The 27,091-nt window shown below is 38.5% G+C and overlaps 1 protein-coding gene across 3 annotated transcripts in view; it reads right to left on the bottom strand.

Annotated features, from left to right (window-relative positions):
• TSNAX (translin associated factor X) overlaps positions 1 to 27,091 on the bottom strand; it is a 94,696-nt gene that overhangs the window by 52,193 nt on the left and 15,412 nt on the right. For all 3 annotated transcript variants that reach the window (XR_010319405.1, XM_064276657.1, XM_064276658.1), the window contains exon 4: positions 21,027 to 21,157. Coding sequence is in view for 2 of the 3 variants with exons in the window: in XM_064276657.1 (XP_064132727.1) it covers positions 21,027 to 21,157 (131 nt within the window). In the remaining variant the exon portion in view is untranslated. The remainder of the gene's footprint in view (positions 1 to 21,026; positions 21,158 to 27,091) is intronic.

Below are 27,091 nucleotides of genomic sequence, written 5' to 3'. Positions count from 1 at the left end.
TTGTTCCTGTTCTTAAATGAGAAAGTTCTCAGTCGTTTTCCATTCACTGTGATCCTAGCTGTGGTATCCTGACTCATTTTGAGTCACAAACGACATCAAAGAATGGGTCATACAATAGACGCTTTTAGCTGACAGAAGACAATTGGTAACAGGACAATTTGTTTAATAAACCATAATATGCTGAGAAATAAAATATGTTAAAGTCAAGTTTAACAGAGCAGGTGACATCTTTTAATTTACGACTAAAAATATTCTTTGTAAATTTTTAGTTTTATGAATAGACAACATATTCATCAAAATTCAAAAAGGATGACTTAGTAAAGAGTGAGCCATCTCATGCCCATGCCCCTGCTACCCAGGTCCCTTCCCTAAGACAATCTATGTTTCTCGTGTCCTTCAGGAGACATCTCATACATACAAAGCAAGTGTATAGGTCATCAAATAGCAAAACTGAAGGATCAACAGTCACATCTCTAAATTAGCTCTAATACGGTTAACCTCCTTTGAATGAGATTAGGCCTGGACAACTAGGTATGTGTACAAAATTTTTATCATTACAGCAAAATATGAAGAAAACTTAATAGATCAATAATGTTGTGTGTCACTAAGTCGACTCCAACTCACGACGACCCTATAGGACAGAGCAGAACTGCTTCATAGGCTTTTGTAGGCTGTAATCTTTACGGGAGCAGATCGCCAGGTCTCTTCTCCCATGGAGCAGCTGCTGGGTTCAAACTACCCACCTTTTGGTTAGCAGTTGAGTGCTTAACCACTGCACCACCAGGGCTCCTTAATAATAGGTGTGCCGCTTATCAATTTACTGCCTCTCAATTCCATTATCTCAGATAACAGAGGTGGGCCTTTAAAGCACTTCTACTTTGGGAGCTGGATGAAGCTAAGCTTCGTTAGTAGAAGGCACTGAAAGGACAATGCAGGAGGAAGGAACGTCTCTCCTTGGTTCCAGTGTATAGCTCCTATTAGTCTTCTAAGTGCAAGGCAGCCAGCAACTCAAGGTGCCCAGCAGGATATGGCATCTCCCAGGGGTGGCTTCCTCTCATACTCCACAAAGTGGCTTCCCTGTGAGCCTCCCACTTGGGCAGGGAGCCCCATGGCATGGCATCTCTCCATGGGCAGCTTCCCAATGAGTTCCATCGGTGTAACACCTCAACAAACTTCTTCACCATCCAATGTGGGCCATCCGGCACCTTTCCAATGAGGTCTGGATCTCAGCCTTGTAGGGGGTCGGGAGGTAGGTTCTTCCAGATTTTTTCCTTCCTTGGGTGTGCTACCTCAGCCCTAAGGGTAGGGTTGCTCCCTCTATGATAGCCCTGTATTTAGAGTTCTCTTTTCCTCTTAGTAGTTAATCTCCTGCACAGCCAGTAATTCTTTATATTAAACTTTCTCTGTTCAAAAATTACTGTGTAGTTTCTGTCTCCTGTCTAGACCCTGACTAATACAAAATGAAACCCCCAATCGACACCCCTCCCCCTTCTTTCTTTGTCTTGCTAACCACAAGCTTGTTTTAAGCAACATTTTTCGGGAAGTCGCAGGAGGTAGTGGCTCTCTCTGTCCACTGAACTGGCCCAAGCTAGACCTTGGAGCATGTGCAGATTGAGAAGATTGCATCCTTTACCCAACCCTGGACCTGACTGTCACTGGAAAGAAAGATTATTTCCCAGCCCATGGTTTCACCCGATTCCATCTGAGAAGACAGGGGTCCCACCACATGGACATCTGACGGAAGATGATTTAACATCGGGACCTCCAAATGTGGACATGGGAGGGCAAGGGTGCAAAGTTCCAGGTACCAAACCTGACCCCCAGAAGCCACTGGAAATAAAAAGTTCTCCACCCCCCTCAGACAGGTATGGTCGCTAGACCCCGTGTTGCTCCTTGTCTGCACAGACAATAAACTTGTCACTTTCTGTTTCCCTTGCAATTAGTATCCATTTTATTTCGATCAGCTAAGAGGACAGGACAAGAACCAGAGCAGCATTCAGTTATGAAAGGGGAATTCAGAAAACAAATAATTGTACTATTTCTACCTTCACCTGCATTACCATAGAAGAGGTCTTCCATCCTCTGATGAAAAAAAAAACAAAAAAATCTAAGATTTGACGGTTGTATTTAACAAAATTTGGTTACCAAAGAAAAAAAAGGAGACTGTCCAATAATTAAAAGGAGTATGTTATCTTTTTATATTTTACTCCCAACCAGACTTAAAAAAAAATAAAGTATTATTAATAATAGCTACTAAGTCTTGAGTGTCTATTATATGTAACCTAATGTATACTTTACATGCATCTTTTTTAATGCTCATAAACTTATATGGCTATATTACTACCCTTACTTGATGAACCAACTGAGGTTCGGAGAAGTTAAACTGACCCACCAAGTTACACAGCTAGTGAGTAATGAAAATAAAATTTTGTGAAAATAAGATTTTGTAATACAAAAGCTTATGCCTGTTTTTACATTTAGCTCCACATAAAATGTAATCGCTTTGTCCTTTTTTCCCCGTTAAATCCCCAGTTCAACTTCTCTCCATGTTTTAATCTTACCCTCTCGTCTCTCAAATATATACTTTCATGCTCCCATGTTCTGCTGTGCCAGAAAACCCTGTCCTCTTCCCTACCATGTTTAAATACTTTGATATACCCTGATCAAAGCAGCATTCATTTCCTCACTCCCGCTACATAAAACGAAGACTTCAATGACATTTTCTAGTCAACAGCTCTTTTGCCACCTCTTTTGCACTCCAGAACTTTAAGGGCAAGGATCACTTTAAGTCTTTGTTCTACCCATCCTCCATCCCCACAGATAAAAACAAACCAAACCCTTTGCCATCAAGTCAATTCCCACTCATAGCAATTCTACAGAGCAGAGTAGATCGACCCACAAAGTCTCCAAAGCTGTAAATCTTTACAGATCACCACATCTTTCTCCCTCGGAGCAGCTGATGGATTCAAAGAGACCTTCTGGTTATCAGCTGAGCATTTAACCAATGAGTCCTTTTCTCCAAAGATACTATCTCATATATAGAAGGCACTCCGATGTTTAGTAAATTGATTCTAATAATCTCTTCCTGCTCCTCATCACTAGTTTTATGAAACTCTAACAGCTATGACAAAAACATTTTTTCAATTTGATATTCAACTGTTCGTAACTAATTGTGCTTAATTATAGCACTTTGGATTTAAGTACATTAAAAAAAGAAATATTCTTACCAATTCAAACTGACAAAGTTCAGAATTAGAGGTCTTATAATTAACGATTTATTTTTTTATAGGAGAAAGAGACTATGAAACAAGAACCTTCAAAAATTTATCAATGGTGTCAGTCTTTATTAAATGTGGACAGTTGCCAGATATTTAATTTTCAAGATACCTAAAGTCATTACTTATGTTCTCCTTGGGATGTTTTTTATTGAAGTGACTTCAGAAATGAGGTGGCCATTTCTGTTCTGTAGAAATTAAGCTTCATGCTATACCATAGAGAAAGTTCAAGGGCATCTGGCCCAAAATGCTTAAGTATTTTTGCTCACGTGTAGGTAAAAGGATGTTCGAACAAGTTATGTTTCAACTTGATGAAAAGGACATCCGCTATTTTCAGTGAATAATTCCCAGGGGGAAAAATCTTAACCTACTACCATATTCCATTAAACAATGCCTTCCCCTTCTGCTTTTGCCTTGGATGAAATCCAAACAGAATTATTTACAGAATCAGCTGCCAGTGAGAGAAATTTGTAGGTTCCTTTTATGTCATCTGTTATTTTTCTCCTTGTTCTCCTATTAGAACATGTATAGGGAAATCCAACTAAAGGCTTCAGATTATTTTATAATATTTACACAATATGCAACCAGTCAACTCTCCATCCAAAACCATATATAAGGTAAACAGACGAGAGAGGTTTCATTCCAAATTTGAATTTCGTGTCTCAACTTTCCTTCCAGGCTTTCAGTGCTTTTCAAAAAGTTCTTTACCATATGACCCAGCAAGGTATATACCCAAAAAGGATATATATACCCAAAAGAATCAAAAACTTTGTTCACACAAATGTTCGAAGCAGCATTATTCCTAAGAGCCAAAATGTAGAGAAAACTCCAATGCCCATCAACTGATGAATGAAAAAACAAGAAGTGGTATATTGATACAACAGAATATTATTCAGCCATAAAAAAGAATGAAGTTCTGATAAATGCTACCAGATGGATGAACCTTGAAAATATTATGGTCAGTGAAGGCATCCAGACACAAAAGGACACATATTGTATGATTCTATTTATATTAGATGTCCAAATTAGGCAAATCCATAGAGACAGAAGAGAATTTATGTGGTTGCCAGGGGCCTGGCAAGGAGGGAATGGGCAGTGATTGCTAATGAGTAGGGGGTTTCTTTTAGGAGTGATGAAAATATTCTGGAATAAGATAACGGTGACAGGAACAGAAGCTCTGAATATACTTTAAAAAATATACGGAATTGTACAATTTAAAAAATGACCTTTATGGTGTGTGAATCATATCCAGTTTTTAAAAAAATAGTGTTTGTAACTATTTGAAAGAGTACCACCTGCATTTTTACACAGGTTAGCTTAACCAAATCACTGATATGTTAAAATAAAATCATACCTACTTTTAATTCACGGATCAATCTGCTAAAAATCTACTCTCAGATAAATGAACTGAGTATCACAAATAAACATACCTATAAGCCTTCGCTTTATAATAGACTATTACACTGACAGCAGTAAAATTTATGCAGTACTTTCAACTTGGAGTCTCTTGGATTAACATTTAAAATATTTAGCAGGAATATAAGTTATTATATAAATCAATATAAATCCAAAATTTAAATATATTCCTTTATTCTCTTAATACACTAAACTACATTTATTATAAAACCGCCTACCAAGTGATATAAGGTATGCTGTTATTGTTGTTAGCTGCTGTCGAGTTGATTCTGACTTCTGGATATAAGGTATAGAAAAAATAAAACCAAACCCGTTGCTGTCACGTTAATTCCAACTGTTAGCTATTCTATAGGACAGAGGAGAACTTGGAAACCCTATGAGGTTTCCAAGGAGTGGCTGGTGGATTTGAGCAGCTGACCTTCTGGTTAGCAGCTGAGCTCTTAACCACTGTGCCACCAGGGCTTCATTAATCATCGTGATTATTCTCAAATCATTTCTTGATTTTCAGATGCTGTTGGAAAGATCTTTTGTCTGCTTTGGCTGTCTTTAGTTAAATGATGCCCTTCTCTGGGTCATGATTTGATACTGGGAATATCAAATTCCTCCCATGACTTTCTCCATCAAAATGATAGTCATTAGGTTACATTTTAACCTGCCAATGTAGGGGATTCACAGGCCTGCCCCCATCTCAGCTTTCAACTCTCTCCACCATTCCTCACATCTCTGACCCTCCTTCATCTTTCTCTCTCCTCCAACCACTGGGGGCTGGAAGGAGAGAAGGTGGTTTGTGCTGACACTTGTTAGGGGTGTGTATTGTCCTTTGGTCATTCAATGGCATATCCCCTTCCCCCATACCTCTTCCCAACGTGCAATGACCGCCACTCTCCTCTCCACCAGGGGATGAGTTTCAAATAAAGCAAAGCTCCCTGAGCCCACCTGACAGTTACTGTAACCTAAGGGAATATTGTTCCATGAAACATCTGTTCATATCCCTGACCCCGGGTAGCCTCCCCAGATTCTATATGCTTCTTCCCTTGGATAAAGCATTTCTTTTGGGATTTACAGTATAGGTCCACAGCTCAGCTGCACAACACAAACCCTCCCAACCCTATCCCTGGACTTTTGAACTCAAATGTACTCCCCAGCCCCCGCTCCCCCCCAAAAAAGTATCATAGGATCATACTGCATGTTTGGCTTCTGAGATAAACGACATATGTTGAAATTCATATTATTAATTAATCTTAGTACTCAAGACAGTTAACACACTACTTACCAACAGACAAAGAATTATGCTTTTATCTTAAAAACCAAAATGACCATAACAGATATTCAAGCTGAATATCCTGCCCTCCTTCTACCATTGTCATCCTGTTGCAACTACCTAAAGCAGAACCCTAGCCATGAATTAATCTCTCTACCTCATTCATTCCTATTCCTACACAGAAAAGATCATATTTACTGAGCACATAAATTTTCAAAAATGATTAACAATAATAACTGCCCCTAGTTAAGCTCCCACCTCCCTTCCCCTCAGAAACCATTATGAATCTCTAGTCTCATCCCAGAGCCCTAGTGGTGCAGTGGTTAAGCACTTGGCTGCTAACTAAAAGGTCAGTGGTTCAAACCCACCAGCTATTCCGCAGGAGAAAGATGTGGCAGTCTGCTTCTGTAAAGGTCTACAGCCTTGGAAACCCTATGAGGCCAGTTCTACTCTGCCCTTTAGGGTCACTATGAGTTAGAACTGACTCAACAGCAATGGGCTTGGTTTTTGTTTTTTTTTTTTGGTTAGTCTTCCATCAATCCCAAACCACCTCCCTGCCTTCGCCCCCCATTCTCAGCACATGACATGAAAAAAGGAGTTACTGAGAAGAATTTCCTCAACTGTCTACATCTATACCTATCCTGTCTTCCTTCCATCTCAGAAGAGGTGGCCCTCCTCTCATACAGGGCTTGCCAGTCTACCTAAGCTCTGGATCCCACATGCTCTCTTGATTCCTAGGCAATCCTAGTCCATCGTTCTGTTCTCTTTCCTGTACCTTCAACCTCTTTCCCTTCAGTTAGGGATCCACGGGACCCAGTCTTTGGCTTTCTTCTCACTCTATACTGTCCTTAGACAATCTTATCCATGTCTGTAAATTCAATTTATGAGTGGGTGACTCCAAAGCTGTAACTTCACGTTAGGCCTGTGTCTTGGTTATCTAGTGCTGCTATAACCGAAATACCGTAAGTGGATGGCTTCAACAAACAGAAGTTTATTCTCTCACAGTCTAGGAAGCTATTAGTCCAAATTCAGGGCATCAGCTCCAGGGGAACGCTTTTTCTGCTGCTCTGGAGGAAGGTCCTTGTCATCAATCTTCCTCTGGACTAAGAGCTTCTCTGCACAGGAACCCCAGGTCCAAAGGACACGCTATGCTCTCAGTGCTGCCTTCTTGGTGGTAGGAGGTCCCCAACTCTCTGCTCATTTCCTTTTCCTTTTATCTCTTGAAAGACAAAAGGTGATGCAGGCCACACCCCAGGGAAACTCCCTTTACACTGGATCAGGAATACGACCTGAGTAAGTGTGTCAGAGTCTACCCCAATCTTCTTTAACATAATCTACTCTTGCCTCATTAACCACAGAGAGAGATCAGGATTTACAACACATAGGGAAATTACATCAATCACAGAATGGAGGACAACTAAACAATACTGGGCATCATGGCCTAACCAAGCTGACACATATTTTTAGGGGACACAATTCAATCCATGACACTCTATGTCCCAAGTTCTCTAGATCCCTATATCCAATTATGCTGTAGTGATTAAGAGCTTAGCTGCTAACCAAAAGGTCAGCAGTTCGAATCTACCAGCCGCACCTTGGAAACCCTATGGGGCAATCCTACTCTGTCCTATTGGGTCACTATGAGTCTGAATGGACTTGAAAGCAACAGACTAGTCAGCTACCTGGATGGCCTATAATTTCCAAATTATCACAACCAAAACCTATTCCATCTTCTCATTTCCTTCTCTCAACAGATGATCTCCTCACTCACCCAGCTGACCAAACCAGAGAAGTAAAGGTTTTCCCCTTCTCATGTACTTTTTAAAAAAACCACCTCCTTACTCACCTTCCTCCAAATAAAATATGATAATGGCATAATGGAAAGCACAGACATGAGGATATCCAAGGTCAAAAGCCAATTCAGTCTCTTATTAGCTGTGAACTAGGGTAAGTTTACTAACTTTTCTGTGCTTCAATTTCCTCGTTTGTAAAGAACAGACATCCACCTACATTGTAGGGTTTATATCAGTGTCTGGTAACTAATGAATTAAACTAAGCAAGAATCATTAAAATAAGAACTGGCATTAATTTTTGTTAGACAATTATTTTTTAACTTCTTTAAAGGAAACAGGTTTTTTTGTCAGTTTACAATTAAAAGAGGCCATTGTTCTTCCAGAATGTTACCTTAGCCAAACACGCACTATGAGTCTAAGATAATTCTTCGTTAGCTAAGAATAGCAAACTGTTAACGCAACAATACTGTTTATACTATTAAGCATAATAATATAAGATGGAGTTTGTCAAGGAATAAGGACCTCTTTGGCTGCGTGCACTATGTCCAAAACTGAGTAAGATGCTGTCTCTTCTTTCCCATGTTCCCTATTTAGCCCCATTCTTATCAACTGACAGACCTTAACCCAAAAGGTTAACTTTCTGCAACAAGATTTCAGAAAACTGGAATGTTCAGAGATGTGAAGAGAAGCTGGGCTAAAACATCTTCACATAAATAGTCTAAGAAGTGTCTACCAGACATTTATCTATAAAGAATGTTCACAAACTGAGTTTTTATAACCCAGAAAATGATTTTCTCATGGTCACAGTAGTCACCACATAAGTTTACAGTATGAAATATACTCATTAAATTGTGGTTTAACATACTTATGAAAAATGTTTACTGAATTACCTCACAGTTAAATGCAAATTTAAACTATACCTATTTTACTTACGTAAATAAGACACAATTAAAGAAAGGACAGGAGTATTTAACTGGAGATAAAATCTGTAATCTTTCAAAAAAATGCCTTTCTGTTAAGCTTTAAAGCATTAGATACTAGCTGTCTTAGTTATCTAGTAGTGCTATAACAGAAATACCACAAGTGGATGGCTTTAGCAAAGAGAAATTTATTCTCTCTCGGTCTAGTAGGTTACAAGTCCAAATTCAGGGTGTCAGCTCCAGGGTATAGCTTTCTCTGTTGGCTCTGGAGGAAAATTCCTTGTCATCAATCTTCCCCTAGTAGAGGAGCCTCTCAGGCACAGGGACCCCAGGTCCAAAGGATGCACTCTGCTTCTGATGCTGCTTTCTTGGTAGTATGAGGTCCCCAGCTCTCTGATTGCTTCCCTTTCCTTTATATCTCTTGAGGGATAAAAGATGGTGCAAGCCACACCTCAGGGAAACTCCTTTGTCACTGGATCAGGAATGAGACCTAGGGTAAGGGTATTACAATCCCACCCTAATCCTCTTTAACATAAAATTACAATCACAAAATGGAAGATAACCACACAACACTGGAAATCATGGCCCAGCCAATTTGATACATATTTTTAGGGAGACATGATTCAATCCACAACACTAGCTATCAAGAGGGAAGCATGGTCTAACAGAAAGTACATCAAAGTAGATAAAATAAGTCAGATTCCAATTCTAACACCACCATTAAGTTTATGTACAAAATGAGATTGTGGGACTAGATGTTCTCTAACTATCCTTCCAGCTGTAAATTTATTTTCAAATTAGGCAAGTGGGTGCTTTCAAACAAAATAAAAATCCATTCAGAAAAGCTTTTAAAACTATCAGACTTACTGGCCTGACAGAGACTGGAGAAGCCCCAAGAGTATGGCCCCGGAAACCCTTTTAGCTCAGTAATGAAGCCACTCCTGAGGTTCACCCTTCAGCCAAAGATCAGACAGGCCCATAAAACAAAACAAGACTAAAGGGCACACCAGCCCAGGGGCAAGGACTAGAAGGCAAGAGCGGACAGGAATGCTGGTGATTGAGAACCCAAGGTCAAAAAGAGAGAGTGTTGACATGTCGTGGGGTTGGAAACCAATGTCAAAATACAATATGTATACTGTTCAATGAGAAGCTTGTTTGTTCTGTAAACCTTCATCTAAAGTACAATAATAAAAAGAGGAAAAGCTTTTAAAATTTATCAACATTCATATACCTGCATTTTCCACTAGCCCTAAAAAGGCATGAAATTGCTATTTCAGGCAGAGAAAAATGAACTATTCCTCAAATCCATTTTGCTTTCCTCCCTGACAAAATAGAGACCACATAACCCATTTTGCCTTGCCGTTAGGTGTGGCCATGTGGGCAGAGGTAATACATGCTACTTCTAGGGGTGGCCCATAAAAATCTCTGCCAACATCCTCCACTCTGCTCTTTTCCACAGTATTAGTGCCCTGGTTCATCTTGGTAACCATGTAATAACAACAGCAGCCCCCCCATAGGCATGGTCCCCGAATGACTAGGCGAGCCAGAGCACACGCATTCCACCACCACGAAGCCTGGACTCCAAGTGAGAAAGAAACAATTTCTATCTTGTTAAGCCTCTGAGATTTCCGTTTATTCATCTGTTTCAGCAGTTAGTGTTACCTTAACAAACCAACATCTCTGAAACTTCTAATCTTTCTCATAAACAGATAAATTTGATTTTCGCTTTATCTTTCCCTTTGCTAAATTTTTCCTCTTATTCCAAAGATTTACACATCTTCATACCCTAGTTCATTTTTTCAGTGAGTATTTTCAGTTGTGCTAATAGGCTAAGCCTATACCAAATTTCTCGATACTATGAAATGCTGTATTAAGCTTTAGAATTTACCTAAAAATTAATACTGGTCCTATTCCTGCTTTATAGCTAAGCAATAGCCCCTGAAAACATGTTTTCTTCTGGAAAGAACAACAACAAAAAAACTATAAAACAAAATAAAAACTAGAAGCAAATCATCAGATAAAAACTATGTTTGAATAAAAACAAGGAATTTTTTAAAATTAGCTTTGCTCTTTATTCAACAAAGATTTATTGAACACCTATTAAGTGTCTGGGATACATAAGTGAAGAACAACGACAACAAAAATAAACCTTTGTAAGGACTTGTAGAGTCCATGTTATAGTAGGGAAGGGAGAGACAATGAACATAGCACATAGGAACATTACACAGAATATTAGAAAGTGTTAAGTACTATAAGAAAAAAAGCAGTTAAGAGCAATGATGTGTGTTGGGTTTATAAGGAAAACCTTAATCTGTGTTAATTCCTCTGTTGGAGGGGTGGTTAGGCAAAATAAGGCCTTCGCTAGGGATTAGGTTCTGAACAAGGAGACTTGATGGTGCAATGATTACTCTCACTCAGCTGTTAAGGGAAGGCTGGCAATTTGAATCCACCAGCCACTCCAAGGGAGAAAGACCCGGCTGCGATCTAGTCCCATAAAGATTACAGTCTAGGACCATTCCTGACCATTTTAATCAAAGATTCTAAAGAAGAATCCTGATCCAAAGAGGGAAATGCAGAACAGAATTTCAAACTCTCATGGACTCCAGGCTTTCTGGAGCCATGGAGGTAGGATGAACACCTGAAGCTATTGTCCTGAGATAATCTTTAAACCTTAAACCAAAAATACCCCCTGAAGACTTCTTAAAACCAAACAATAGTCTAGTTAACGAGTAAACTTAGCCATGAGCATTATGTTCTTTTAAGAACTATCTACGTGGGATCAAAGTGACAACAGCAACTCAAAAGGCTAGGCAGGAACCTTAGGAGGCAGTGAGTTTATGTTAATGGAGATGGAACAACTTAAAAAAGGAGGGTGAGAATGGATGCACAACTCAAAAGAATGCAATCAATGTCACTGAATTGTACATGTAGAAATGGTTAAGGTAGTATATGTTTTGCTGTGTATATTCTCAACAACAATACAATTAAAAAAAAAGAGATTATAGGCTAGGAAATCCTATAGTACAGTTCTACTCTGCCCTATCAGGTTGCTATGAGTCAGAATTGACTCTATGGCACACAACAACAGGTTCAAAACTCAATAGGTATTAAATTCATAGAGTAATTCACAGTAAGAACTCGATCTTGCATAACAGCTCTACCACACACCTGGCTTACAACCTTGTGCTCATTGCTTATCCTCTGTGAGCCAAAATTAATATCTACAATGTAGGGATACTGCAACCCCAGGTGTGTCAGAGTAAAACTGTTCTCCAAAGGGTTTTTTTCAATGGCTGGTTTTTCAGAAGTAGATCGTCAGGCTTTTTATTCTGAGGCATCTCTGGAAACTACCAAACCTTTTGGTTAGCAAGGAGTGTGTTAACTGTTTGCACCACCCAGGGACTCGACTCTACAGTTGTTATTGGATTGCTGGGATACTGCAAATATCAAATGAGGTCATGAATATAAAGAAGTGACTTAAAAATATCTTCAACTGGTCCCAAATGCCCACATTTTTTGATAAGAGGATTAAAATATCAATTAGAGTTTGAACTTAGTTTTGTATACCAAAACGTCTCAAGAAAATAATGACAATTTTTATCATTATCACAGGGATATAAACTAAACTGAGAATAATTACATTTTTAAAAATATTTTTTTATTTGAGGTGGAGGACAGGAGAATACAACTATTCCTACTCCCGCCCCTCATTGTTAATTTTTTTGCAGAAGAAAAAAACTATGATAGAGCACAAAAAGTTTTTATAAGTGACTTATTTCAAGCAACTAATTATTCATTTGTTTAACTATCCCTTGTGACAATCTGTAACGTGCGCTGATAAGAAATGTGTAGAAAACAGACCTAACTTTTTGTTGTTGCTCAGTTATTAGTAGGATACTCAATGTTTGAGCTCACATAAGTATTCCTTAGGGAAATGCTCTGCGTGCCATTAGCACTATTCTTAATGAGGAAAAGCACAGAACTCCTTTAGTTCAATGCCAGAATTGTTTTATCTTCAAGTCAAAAGAACAACTATTTGGAGCAACACCAAAACAAGCATTTAACAATTATAAGCAGCAAGCTATTCATAAGCATCATATTGTTAACCCTACTCTAATTATAAATAATCTTATTTTATCAAATAAAATATCGGTCAGCAAATATTTAAGTACAGAAACATCCTTGACGGTTTTAGGTCCAAAAAAATAGTCTTTATTGCTTCAATTTAGAGAACCTCATTTCATTTTAAAGACTTCTTATGGAAAAGTAAGAATATGGGAGACCTTTAACTTTTTTAATCCACGAGTAGGTAATCTTTAAAGAAAACATACAAATCATAAACAAAATCCTAAAACTGACTATGATGCTTTTAATAATCCTAAATGATACAGTGAAGTGGGAAAATCTGACGATCGCTCCCATTTTATTAACATTTACCAAGACTTTCCAAAAGGGCAGCACTTCCTTCCTGATTTAAGAAACACTCTGCTAACTCTATGAAATGTCCTTTTTGCCTTTTTTTCCCCTCCGTTCCTCTCTTTTGTTCTAAAAGCCAATGGGCAACCTTTCAGGTTCCTTTTAATATTATTATCTTTATGGCCCTTTTCCTTATCTAAACTCTTTCCTTATACTTCACTTACTGATGAACTAATAATAAAGGACAAACAAAACAGACCTACTTGGGCCAAATTCAGCAATCTAATATGTCCCACCAGATATCTGGGGAACTCTATGGTGCAGTAGTTAAGAGGTCAGGCTACTAACCAAAAAAGGTGACAGTTCAAATCTACCAGCCACTCCTTGGAAACCCTATGGGCAGTTCTACTCTGTCCTATAAGGTTGCTATGAGTTGGAATCGACTTGACGGCACACAACTACAACTGAGTCCCGGAGTGGCACAAATGGCTAAGTGCTCCACTACTAGCCGAAATGTTGGCATTTTGAACCCACCTAGACTCTCCTCAAAAGACAAAACATGGTGGTCTGCTTCTGAAAGGTCACAGCCTTGAAAATCCTATGGAGTGGTTCTCTCAAATGTGGGATTGCCAAGAGTCAGAATGAACTCGCTGGCAACTAACAACAAATGTGAACTGGTGACACTGGTGCTTCAGTGACAGAATTCTCACCTTCCATGTGGAAGCCCCAGGCTCGATTCAGGGTCAATGTGCTGCCACCAATTGTCAGTGGAGGCTTGCATGCTGTTATGATGCCGAATAGATTTCAGCACAGCTTCCAAACCAAGACTGACTAGGAAGAACAGCCTGAAGATCTACTTCAGAAAATCAGCCACTGAAAACTCTATGGATCCCAATGGTCTGATTTATAACTGATTATGGGCATGGCATAGGACTGGGCAGCATTTCTTTCTATTGAGCCTAGGATCGCCATGAGTCAGGGCTAACTCGAGGGCAGGTAACAACAATAACCATGAACTAGGAGCCCCTGGTGCAGGCAGTTAATGTGCTCGACTGCTAACCAAAGGGTTGGAGGTTCAAGTCCACCCAGAGGCGCTTCAGAAGAAAGGCCTGGCGATCTACTTTCGAAAAATGAGCCATGAAAACCCTACGGAGCACAGTTCTACTCTGACACACATGCGGTCACCAGAATCAGACTAGACTTGCTGGCAAATGATTAGGTTAGTTAACCCATAAACTAATAAAGAACTGAGAACTTTAAACATGAAAACCAGGGAATCACTTCACAGTTGGAATACCAACACCGAGGAAAATATAAAAGTTTTATGCATGAACTGAAGTAAAAAGTGAAGACTATTCTGGCCAATTTTTATTACATTTATTACATTGCCATAAATTTTTACAAGATTAGCTTACTGCATGATGTAACGGTAAGAATTATAAAACATTATGGAAGTTATTCAAACACTTAATGTAATTATCCAAATTAACAGGATGCTTAGGAGAAGCCGTGGAATAGAATTTTTGTTTACACTAATACAGTAAGACATTTAAATTGTACTGCTTCCTCAGATCAAGCACTTTTTAGAAACTGAGAGACCCAACCTGCTCCTCCACGATCAACTTCCCACTCCACCCTGCACGCTTATTTAGACATAGCAGGATTGTTGTGTCTGAAACATGTTCCCGCTATGGATCTATCTTTAGTATGGTCATACCTACTACTCCAGCTACAGAGAAGGCAGCAATAATGAGAATTCACGGAACCCCTTTATGGCAGTATAATAGTCAGGTACAAACAACTGATAAATACTACTGCTCCTGATCTACATCCCTGAGAAGATCTGTAACATGCTTACAACCTGGAGATGCCACTTGTATATGCCAACAAGCCCTAAAAACTGACAGAGGTGAGTGTGCTGGATACCCCAGCTTATCTCCTCCTCACTGCACCTCCACGGGAAGGGAATTATAAAAAAATTTCAGAAGACCAAATAAAAAAAGGCCGAAGTTACAACTATCATTATTTAACCTGCCAATCAACTAGGAATGAAAGTACTCAAGAAAAATCTTACTAAAGGAGTTTTCACAGAGGCATCGCTAATAAGAATGACATGACTCTTTTTCACCAGGAGTGACACATTTTCACCACAGCACTACCACAAACAAATTATTATGGATGTGTTCTTCTGATACAAAGAACTGCTCTGGAAAAAGGACCTACGAATTCATCAGTCAACAGTGGCTTCTGTTAAAAAAACTGAATTATAACTCACATACACTAAATCATAAGTGTTCTTGTTAGGTGCCATCAAGTTGGTTCCAACTCACAGCAAGCCTATTACAACAGAAAGAAACACTGTCCAGTCCTGTACCATCCTCACAATCTTTGCTATGTTTGAGCCCGTTGTTGAAGTCACCGTGTCAACCCATTTCATTGAAGGTTTTCCTCTGACTCTCTACATTACCAAGCAAGATGTGCTTCTCCATCCTGATAACATGTCCACAGTATGTGAGATGAAGACTTACCATCCTCGCTTCTAAAGAATATTCTGGCTGCACTTCAAACAGATTTGTTCCTTCTCGGGCAGTACATGGTATATTTGACACTCTTCAACACTATAATTCAATGGCATCAATTCTTCTTCAGTCTATTCATCGTCCAGCTTTCACATGCATATTGAGGTAAAGGAAAATATCACAGTCAGGGGCACCTTAGTCCTCACAGTGACATCTTTGCTTTTTGACACTTTAAAGAGTCTTTTGCAGCAGATTTGCCCAATGCAATACGTTGTTTGATTTCTTGACTGCTGCTTCTATGGGCGTTGACTGTGGACCCAAGTAAAATAAAATCCTTGACAACTTTAGTATTTTCTCCATTTATCATGACGTTCCTTAGTGATCCAGTTGTGAGGGTTTTTATTTTCTTTATGTTGAGATCTATCCATACTGAAGGCTGTAGTCTTTGATCTTCATCAGTAAATGCTTCAAGTTCTCTTCGTTTTCAGCAAGCAAGGTTGTGTCATCTGCATATAGCAGGTTGTTGATAAGGCTTCCTCCAATCCTGATGCAATGTTCTTCTTCATATAGTCCAGCTTCTTGGATTATTTGCTCAGCATAAGATTGAGTACATATGGGTGAAAGCATACAACCTTGATTTACACCTTTCCTGATTTTAAACTATGCAGTATCCTCTTGTCCTATTCGAACGACTACCTCTTGGTCTATGTACAGGTTCTGCACGAGCACAACTGAGTGTTCTGGAATTCCCATTCTTCACAGCGTTATCCATAATTTGTCATGATTCACACAGCTGAATGCCTTGTAGGGTCCATAAAATATAGGTACACCTCTTTTGGGTATTCTCTGCTTTCAGTCAAGATCCATCTGACATCAGGAATAATATCCCTTACTCCATATTTGAATCTGGATGGAATTTCTGGCAGTTCCCTGTCGACGTACTGCTGCAACGGCTTCTGAATTATATTCAGCAAATTTTACTTCTGTGTGATATTAATGATGTTCAATAATTTCTGCATTTTGCTGGATCATCTTTCTTTGGAATGAGCAGAATTGTGGATCTCTTCCAGTCAGCTGGCCAGGTAGCTGTCTTCCAAATTTCCTGGCACGGATGAGTGAGTGCTTCCAGTGTTGTATCCGTTTGTTGAAATATCTCAATTGGTATTTCGACAATTCCTGGAGCCTTGTCTTCTGCCAATGCCTCCAGCACAGCTTGGACTTCTTCCTTCAGTACTATCTGTTCCTCATCATGTGCTACCTTCTGAAATGGTAGAACGTCTACCAATTCTTTTTGGTACAGTGACTGTGTATTCTTTCCGTCTTGTTTTGATGGTCCCTGCATCGTTCAATATTTTGCCCGTCAAAACCAAACCAAACCCATTGCCGTCGAGTTGATTCCAACTCATAGCAACCTTACAGGACAGCGTAGAACTGCCCCATAGTTTCCAAGGAGCACCCAGTGGATTTGAACTGCCAATCCTTTCGTTAGCAGCCGTAGCACTTAACCACTACGCCACCACGGTTTTGCTCATAAAATCCTAAAATATCTCAACTCGAGGCTTGAATTTTTTTTTTTTTTCTGTTCTTTCAGCTTGACAAATGCCAAGCATCTTCTTACCTTTTGGTTTTTCAACTCCAGGTCTTTGCACATTTGATTATATTACTTTGTCTTCTCAAGCCACCCTTTGAAATCTTCCGTTCAACCTTTTACTTCATCATTTCTTCCTTTCACTTTAGCTACTCGACGTTCAAGAGCAAGTTTCAGAGTCTCTTCTGATGTTCATTTTAGACTTTTCTTTCTTTCCTGTCTTTTTAACGACCTTTTGCTTTCTTCATGTATGATGTCTTTGATGTCATCCTACAATTCATCTGGTCTTCGGTCATTAGTGTTCATTATATCAAATCTGTTCTTGAGATGCTCTCTAAATTCAGGTGGGATATACTCAAGGTTGTACTTTGGCTCTCGTGGACTTGTTCTAATTTTCTTCAGTTTCAACTTGAATTTGCACAGGAGAAATTGATGGTCTGTTCCACAGCTGGCCCCAGGCCTTGTTCTGATTGATGATATTGAGTTTCTCATTGTCTCTTTCCACAGATATAGTTGACTTGATCCCTGCATACTTCATTCGGCAAGCTCCACATATATAGTCGTCGTTTATGTTGCTGAAAAATGGTATTTGCAATGAAAAAATTGTTGGTCTTGCAAAATTCTATCATGCAATCTCCGGCATTGTTTCTATCACCAAGGCCGTAATTTCCAACTACTAATCCTACTTCTTTGTTTCAAACTTTCCAATTCGAATCATCAGTAACTATCAATACAATCTTGATTGCATATTTGATCAACTTCAGATCGCAGAAGTTGGTAAAAATCTTCATTTTCCTCATCTTTGGCATTAATGGTTGGTGTGTAAATTTGAATAATAGTCATATTAACTGGTGTTCCCTGTAGGTGTATGGTTATTATCCTATCACTGACAGCGCTGTACTTCAGGATAGATCTTGAAATGTTCTTTTTGATGAATGTGACACCATTCCTCTTCAATTTGTCATTCCTAGCATAGCAGACCATATAATTGTCCAATTTGAAATGGCCAAAACCAGTCCATTTCATCTTACTGATGCCTAGGGTATTTATCTTCAAGCGTTCCTTTTCATTTTTGACTATTTCCAATTTTCCTAGATTCATACTTCATACATTCCATGTTCCTATTATTAATGGATGTTTACAGCTGTTTCCTCTCATTTTGAGTTGTGCCACATCAGCAAATGAAGGTTTGGAAAGCTTGACTCCATCCATGTCATTAAGGTCGACTCTACTTTGAGGAGGTAGCTCCTCCCCAGTCATATTCTGAGTGCCTTCCAACTTGAGGGGCTCATCTCCTGGCAGCATATCAGACAATGTTCTGCTGCTATTCATAAGCTTTTCACTGGCCAATTTTTTTAGATCACCATGTCCTTCTTCCTTGTCTTAGTCTGGAAGTTCCGCTGAAACCTGTCCACCACGGGTGACCCTGCTGGTATTTAAAATACTGGTGGCATAGCATCACAGCAATATGCAAGCAAGCACAGTATGACTGATAGATGAGTATACAGTTCAATTAATTTTTATATGTAGCTCCGCCCAGACTAAAATATAAATATGAAATACTCCTACCATCCCAGAAGGTTCCCTCATGCGTCTTCCCAATCAATAACCTCGGCCCCAGCCTCCAACCTTAGGTAACTGCTATCCTACCTTTTATTTCTCTAGGTAAGTTTTGCCTGTTCTTGAACTTCACATCAATACATACTCTTCCATGTCTGCTTATTCCACCCAGCATAATGTGTGAGATTCAATTTGCTGCTGTATATGTTCATTTACTGCTATATGATATTCTATTGTACAACTATGTTGTTTTTGTTGTGTGCCAGCAAGCTATACAACTATACCACAATTTATCTATTCTCTTGTTGATGGACATTTGGGTATTTTTTAGGTTTAAAATATTATAACTCTAGCTGCTACCAGCTTTCCTGTACATGTCTTTTAGTGGGCTCACTTCTTTCAGGTAGATACCTGAAAATGGAATTGCTAGGAAAAAAAAAATTTTTTTTTTTTTTTAGGCCATAGGGCAGGCACATGTTTAACTGAAGTAAATAAAACCAAGTAGTTTATTAAAATAATATTGTTAGCCCTTATAATTTAGCCACGCTGGTGGGTATAAATGGTATCTCATTGCAATTTTACTCAGCATTACTCTGGGTGGCACAAATGGTTAAGCTCTAAATTTCTAGCCAAAAAGCTGGCTGTCTGAACTTCCCCAGAGGTGCCTTGGGAGACAGCCCTGGAGATTTACCTCTGAAAGCTCACGGCTCTGAAAATCCTATGGAGCAGTTCTATTTTGTACACATAGGCTCACTGTCAGTCGGAATAAACTCAACGGCAACTAACAACAGAAGTGAATAATGAGGCTGAGCACCTTTTCACATACATGCTTATCGGTCATTTGGATATCCTCTTTTGTTGAGGTTCTTCTTCAAGTTTTTTGCCCATTTTTAAAATTACTTATCTTCTTGTTGATGTGTATGTGTTCTTTACATATTCTGGATATGAGTCTTTTATCCAATACGGGTATTTAAATGTCTTTTTCTTTTCTCAGAATTCAGCTTGCCTATTCCTTTCTCAACGATGTCTTTTGATGAACAGAATTTAATTTTAAAGAAGGTCAATTAGTCATTTTTTCTTTAACAGCGAATGCTTTTTTTGTGCCCTTTTAAAGTAATCTTTCCCACCACAAGGTCATGAAAATATTCTCTTATGTTTTAGCTAGAGGATTAATTGCTTTAGCTTTCATCTGGCCTTTCTTCCCAACAATACACTGACCTTCTCTTCCACCTCTGCCAAATTTGTCATATTTGAGGTTGTGACATCTGACAACACAAACTGAATTTATTAAATAATTTTTATAGTGCATGTTATTCTTTAAAAATCAAATAAACCCCTGACAATAGATAATAAATTATGATGGTGAGAAAGTATCTTCTTTGGGAATATGCTACAATGACTCCTTACAGACTCCTTATCACTTTGGTTTCCAATAACACATCCCCAGCTTTAACTGAACTATGCAGACACTTTCTCTTACTGATATTAAAAGACATTTTACCATACTACAGTTTGGTATTTCTGAAAAATAACACTGCTGAAATTATGTTTAGAATAAATTTGGACATATATATTGAACAAATACCAGATGAACCCATTTCCCAGTGCTGAACCAACTTAAGCTCAGTAGAATTAGCTATTTGATAGAAATGAACATAGAACTTTCACATATTTCCTAAGTATGAATCAAGCTTTGATTCTGTCTTTCTGCAAATCTTAGAAGTCTGAATAATTTAATATCTTTCCTGTCAGTGTAGCTCATGTTAAGAAAAGGATGAAGAAATAACCAAGTGCTTTAAACAATTATTTAATAAATTTGAAAACAAGTGATGCTCATAAACATAAGAGTACAGACTGAGCCTTTTTAAATGAATATATAAAATACAGTACTATCCCCAAATCCCCAAATATGGAGTGATACTATGAGATGTTTGGGTCCACCTGACTAACTGACAGACTGTCTTTCATGAACCTACTGAAAACGAAACTTAGAGTCACCTGCAAGATGCAACTTGTCTGAATGCACCCTACCCATACAAGAATAAAATTCAGTCTATTAAATCAGTTTTCTCAAGTACTTTATTAAAATTGAACAATGAATATTACTACACACTTATAAAGCCAATTAAATATTTTGGATTGCCTTTATACCAATTTTTAAAATCTAATAGGCTATATATTATTTCCCCAAGTGTAAATAAAAATTCATAAAACCAACACATAGACTGTATACCACACTATTTAAAAAATGTTACCAGTGAAGCAAACCCAGCCTTACCTATAGTAATGGCTCGATGGAATTGATGCATGTCTTCTCCTGATAGCTCTTGGGCTACCTGCAATATCTTCTGTCTGACACCATCCAACTTAATTTCTGATTCAGTCAATATTTCTTCCATATCAGGAGCACTGCAATTAAGATATTGGGAGTTTTCAGAACAGATGCTATGACAGTTATAAAACTGAAATAATCAACATATAAATAAAAATTGAACTAAATAAATATTATATGTATTTGCATACTCAAAACTAAAATTATATTTATCAAGAGCATGTAAAAACATGGAAAATGCTGTAACATAGTAACACAGTACTAAGTTAAAAAAGACATACACAAAATTGTAAGTGTAGCATGATCACAACCATAGGAAAAAATATGTGCATAAATATGACATCCAGAAACTTCTGCTTTCAGTCAGGATGCCGTAACACGGCATGGATTTATCTTCCTGCCTTAAACAATTATAAAAAAAGGACTGTAAAAAAAAAAAAAAAATTCGTTTTCATCAATAAAACCAGAAATGGCTTTTTGAAAAGGTCAATGAAATTGAAAAACCTTTAGCTAGCATGACAAAGAAAAGATGCAAATAACCAAAATAAAAAATGAAAGAGAGGACATGACCACTGACCCAATAGAAATAAAGAGAATTATGACAGAATATTATGAACAACTGTATGGCAACAAACCAGATAACCTAGATGAAATGGACCAATTCTTGGAAGCATAACCTATCCAAAAGGACCCTAGAGGAAATAGAAAGTCTCAACAAACTCAGAACAACTGAAGAGATCTAATCAGTAACCAAAAACTCCCCAACAAAAAAGTCTTGGACCAGATGGCTTTACTGGGGAATTCTACCAAATACTGACAGTAGAACTGACACCAGTAGTATTTAAAGTCTCCCAAAAGATGGAGAACAAAGGAATATTTCCTAATTCATTCTATGAAGTAAACATAACCAATACCGAAACAAGAAAAAGAAAACTACAGATCAGTATCTCTTATGAACATAGATGCAAAAATCCTTGACAAAATACTAGTGAACAAAATCCAAGAGCATATTAAGGGTCACACACCATGACCAAGTGACATCTATTCCAGGAATGTAGGGATGGTTCAACATTACAAAATCAATTAACATTAAACACCACGTCAACAGAACAAAGGAAAAGAACCACATGAGCATCTCTATAGATACCAGAAAAGCATTTTATAAAATAAACACCCCTTCTTGATGAAACCCCTAAAGAAGACTGGAATGAAGGGGAAATTCCTCAGTATGATTCAAGGCATTTAAGAAAAGCCAACATACTTCATGAAGAAAGATTGAGAGCTTCTCCCTTGCCATCAGTAACAAGAAAAGGGTGACCACTCTCAGCACTTCCATTCAATACTGTATTACAAATCCTAGCCAGAGCAATAAGACAAGAAAAAGAAAGAAAAGATATCCTGATTGGAAAAGAAGAAGTAAAATTATCTCTATTCATGGACGAGATGATCTTGCGTACAGAAAATATCAGAGTCTGCAAAAAACTCTGCTGACAGACGAATTTAGCAAAGTTGCAGAGTATAATGTCAACAAACGAAAATCAGCTGGGTTTCTATATACCGGCAACAAGAAATGTAACAGAGAAATTAGAGAAACAACTCCATTTACAATAGTATCTAAGGGAATAAAATACGTAGGAATAAATCCAACCAGAGACAGGAAGGTCTTACACAATGACAATTATAAAACGCTCCTGAAAGAGATTAAAGAAGACTTAAATAAATGGAAAGATGTCTGTGTTCTTGTGTTAGAAAATGTTATATTGTTAAGATGTCAATACTACCCAAAGCGATTTATAGATTCAACACAATCCCTATCAAAATTTCTTCACTACAGAAACAGAAAAGCCAATGCTCAAATTTACGTCGAATGGCAAGAGGCCCCAAACAGCTAAGGCAATGTTGAAAGAGAAGAACAAGGTAGAGCTCATACTTCCTGATTTTAAAACATATAGCTACACTAATCAAAACAGCCTAGTGCTGGTTTAACAAAAGACACATAGACCAATGGAACAGAACTGAGAGTCCTGAAATAAACCCACACATCTATGGTTAATGAATTGTTGACATGAGTGCTTACTCCATTTGATGGGGGAAGAAGAGCCACCAATAAACAGTGCTATGAAAACTGAACTTCCGCATACAAAAAATGAAACAGGGTCCATGCCTCACACCATACACAAAACAAATACAAAATAGATACAGACCTAAATGTGCATACCAAAACCACAAACTTCTTAGAAGAAAATGCAGGGCAACACTGTTGGGCCTTGGTTTTAACAATAGATTATCTAATAAAATAACAAAAGCACAAATGCAAAAGACAAAATAAATAAATGAGACCTCATGAAAACTAAAAACTTTTGTTCACCAAAAGACTTTACCAAAAAAGTAAAAAAGACAAACTACCGTCTAGGAAAGTATCTTCGGAAACCATATATCCAACAAGAACCTAATACCCAGGATACATAAAAAACTTTGGAAACTAAACATAAAAAAAGACAACCCAATCATAAAATGGGCAAAGAATCTGAATAAATATTTCACCAAAGAGGGCATTTAAACAGCCACCAAACACATGAAAATATGCTCGGCGTCATAGCCATCAAAGAGATGGAAATCAAAACACCACAATGAGATACCAATTTATTCCTACTAGGACGGCTAAGATAAAAAAATTATACAATAATAAATGTTGGCCAGGATGTGGAGAAATTAGAACCCTTACCCATTGCTGGCAAGAATGCAAAATGGTACAGCCATTGTGCAAAAACACTGTGGCTGTTCCTCAAAAAACTAAAACTAGAACTACCATAAAAATCTGTTGCCGTCAAGTCGATTCCAACTCATAGCGACCCTATCAACAGAGACGACAGAGAACTGCGGAGTTTCCAAGGAGCAGCTGGTAGCTTTGAACTGCCAACCTTTTGGTTAGCAGCCATAGCACTTAACCACTACAGCCCCAGGGCTAGAGGCAGAACTACCATATGACCCAGCAATCCACTTCTAGGTATGCACCAAAAGACTCAAAAGCAGAGACTCAAACAGAGGCTTATACACCAGTGTTCACTGCAGCACTAGTCACAATAGCCAAAGGTGGAAACAACCTAAATGCCCATCAACAGAGGAATGGATAAACAAAATGTGGTAAATACATACAACGGACTACTACTCAGCTAGTAGAGGAAACAAAGTCTTGATACATGCTACAATATTCATACAGCTTAAAGACATTATGCTGAGTGAAATAAGTCAATCACAAAAGGACAAACATTGTATGACCTCACTTATATAAAAAGACAAGAAAAGGTAAATGTACAGAGACCACACTTTATTAGTGGTTCCCAGACATAGGAGGGATGGGAAAAGGGAGATTAATGGTGATAGAAAAATTACACTGATTAAGGGTAGGGTTGAACCACCAATTACTATAACTGAGGTCATAAGTTGCATACCTGTAAAAAGCTGAATTGGCAAATGTGCGACAGATATATTTACAATGACCAAAAAAAAAGTAGCTGTTGAGGCTGCTTACGTACAACCAAAAGCATCACAGAATTCGGTTCCCTGGTTTGGAGGTTTAGGATCATAGTTTCATGGGACATCCCAGTTAACTGGCCTAATAACATGTGTAGTGCCTCTGTTCTACCTCCTAGTTCACTGCATAGTGCCTGGGGTCTTAAAAGCTTGCAAGGGCCCTGCAAGGCATTACAAATGGTCTCTATTCACCTCGAGCAACAGAGAAAGAAGGACAGTCAGGAATAGGAGGAGGAAATGGAATGTGCAGCTAATTGCTTCCATGAACAACTACCTCCTTTGCTATGAGACTAGAATTGTATGCTGATCGACTACCATTACCGAACATTCTGATCAAAGATTCTATAGAAGAATCCTGATCAAAAGGGGGAAATACAGAATTTCAAATTCTCGTGGACTACAGACTTTCTGGAGCCATGGTGGCTAGATGAGCCCCTGAAACTATTGTACTAATTAAACCAAAAATATCCCCTGAAGTCTTCTTTAAACCAACAATAGTTTAGCTTACTAGAAAAAATGTCTCCTTCTGGCATTATGCTCTTTTAAGATCTATATGGGATCACACATAGACCAATGGAACAGAATTGAGAACCCAGATATAAATCCATCCACATATGAGCAGCTGATATTTGACAAAGGCCCAGTGTCAGTTAATTGGGGAAAAGATAGTCTTTTTAACAAATGGTGCTGGCATAACTGGATATCCATTTGCAAAAAAATGAAACAGGACCCATACCTCACTCAAAGCACAAAAACTAACTCCAAGTGGATCAAAGACCTAAACATAAAGACTAAAACAATAAAGATCATGGAAGAAAAAATAGGGACATTAGGAGCCCTAATACAAGGCATAAACAGAATACAAAACATTACCAAAAATGATGAAGAGAAACCAGATAACTGGGAACTCCTAAAAATCAAACACCTATGCTCATCTAAAGACTTCACCAGAGTAAAAAGACCACCTACAGATTGGGAAAGAATTTTCAGCTATGACATCTCCGACCAGCGCCTGATCTCTAAAATCTATATGATTCTGTTAAAACTCAACCACAAAAAAGACAAACAACCCAATCAAAAAGTGGGCAAAGGATATGAACACGCACTTCACTAAAGAAGATATTCAGGCAGCTAACACATACATGAGAAAATGCTCTCGATCATTAGCCATTAGAGAAATGCAAATTAAAACTACAATGAAATCCCATCTCACTCCAACAAGGCTGGCATTAATCCAAAAAACACAAAATAATAAACGTTGGAGAGGCTGCGGAGAGACTGGAACTCTTACACACTGCTGGTGGGAATGTAAAATGGCACAACCACTTTGGAAATCTATCTGGCGTTTTCTTAAAAAGTTAGAAATAGAACTACCATACAACCCAGAAATCCCACTCCTTGGAATATACCCTAGAGAAATAAGAGCCCTCACATGAACAGATATATGCACACCCATGTTTATTGCAGCTCTGTTTACAATAGCAAAAACGCTGGAAGCAACCAAGGTGTCCATCAAAGGATGAATGGGGTTAAATAAATTGTGGTATATTCACACAATGGAATACTACGCATCAATAAAGAATAGTGACAAATCTATTTCATAACATGGAGGAACCTGGAAGGCATTATGCTGAGTGAAATTAGTCAGAGGCAAAAGGACAAATATTGTATAAGACCACTATTATAAGATCTTGAGAAATAGTATAAACTGAGAAGAACACATACTTTTGTGGTTAGGAGAGGGCAGGGAGGGAGGGTGGGAGAGGGTTCTTTACTGATTAGTTAGTAGATAAGAACTACTTTAGATGAAGGGAAGGACAACAGTCAATACACGGAAGGTCAGCTCAACTGGACTGGACCAAAAGCAAAGAAGTTTCTGGGATAAACTGAATGCTTCAAAGGTCAGCGGAGCAAGGGCGGGGGTTTAGGGACTATGGCTTAAGGGGACTTCTAAGTCAATTGGCAAAATACTACTACTACGAAAACATTCTGCATCCCACTTTGAAATGTGGCGTCTGGGGTCTTAAATGCTAACAAGCGGCCATCTAAGATGCATCAATTGGTCTCAACCCACCTGGACCAAAGGAGAATGAAGAACACCAAGGTCACACGATAACTATGAGCCCAAGAGACAGAAAGGGCTACATGAACTGGAGACTTACATCATCCTGAGACCAGAAGAACTAGATGGTGCCCGGCCACAACCAATGACTGCTCTGACAGGGAGTACAACAGAGAACCCCGGAGGGAGCAGGAGAACAGTGGGATGCAGACCCCATATTCTCATAAGAAGACCAGACTTAATGGTCTGACTGAGACTAGAGGAATCCTGGCGGTCATGGTCCCCAAACCTTCTGTTGGCCTAGGACAGGAACCATTCCCGAAGACAACTCATCAGACATGGAAGGGACTGGACAATGGGTTGGAGAGAGACGCTGATGAAGAGTGAGCTACTTGTATCAGGTGGACACTTGTGA

The sequence above is a fragment of the Loxodonta africana genome, chromosome 25, assembly GCF_030014295.1.
Source record: "Loxodonta africana isolate mLoxAfr1 chromosome 25, mLoxAfr1.hap2, whole genome shotgun sequence".
Classification (NCBI taxonomy): Eukaryota; Metazoa; Chordata; class Mammalia; order Proboscidea; family Elephantidae; genus Loxodonta; species Loxodonta africana.
Note: the sequence above shows the minus strand (reverse complement) of the source record. Positions and strands in the feature narration are given on the sequence as shown.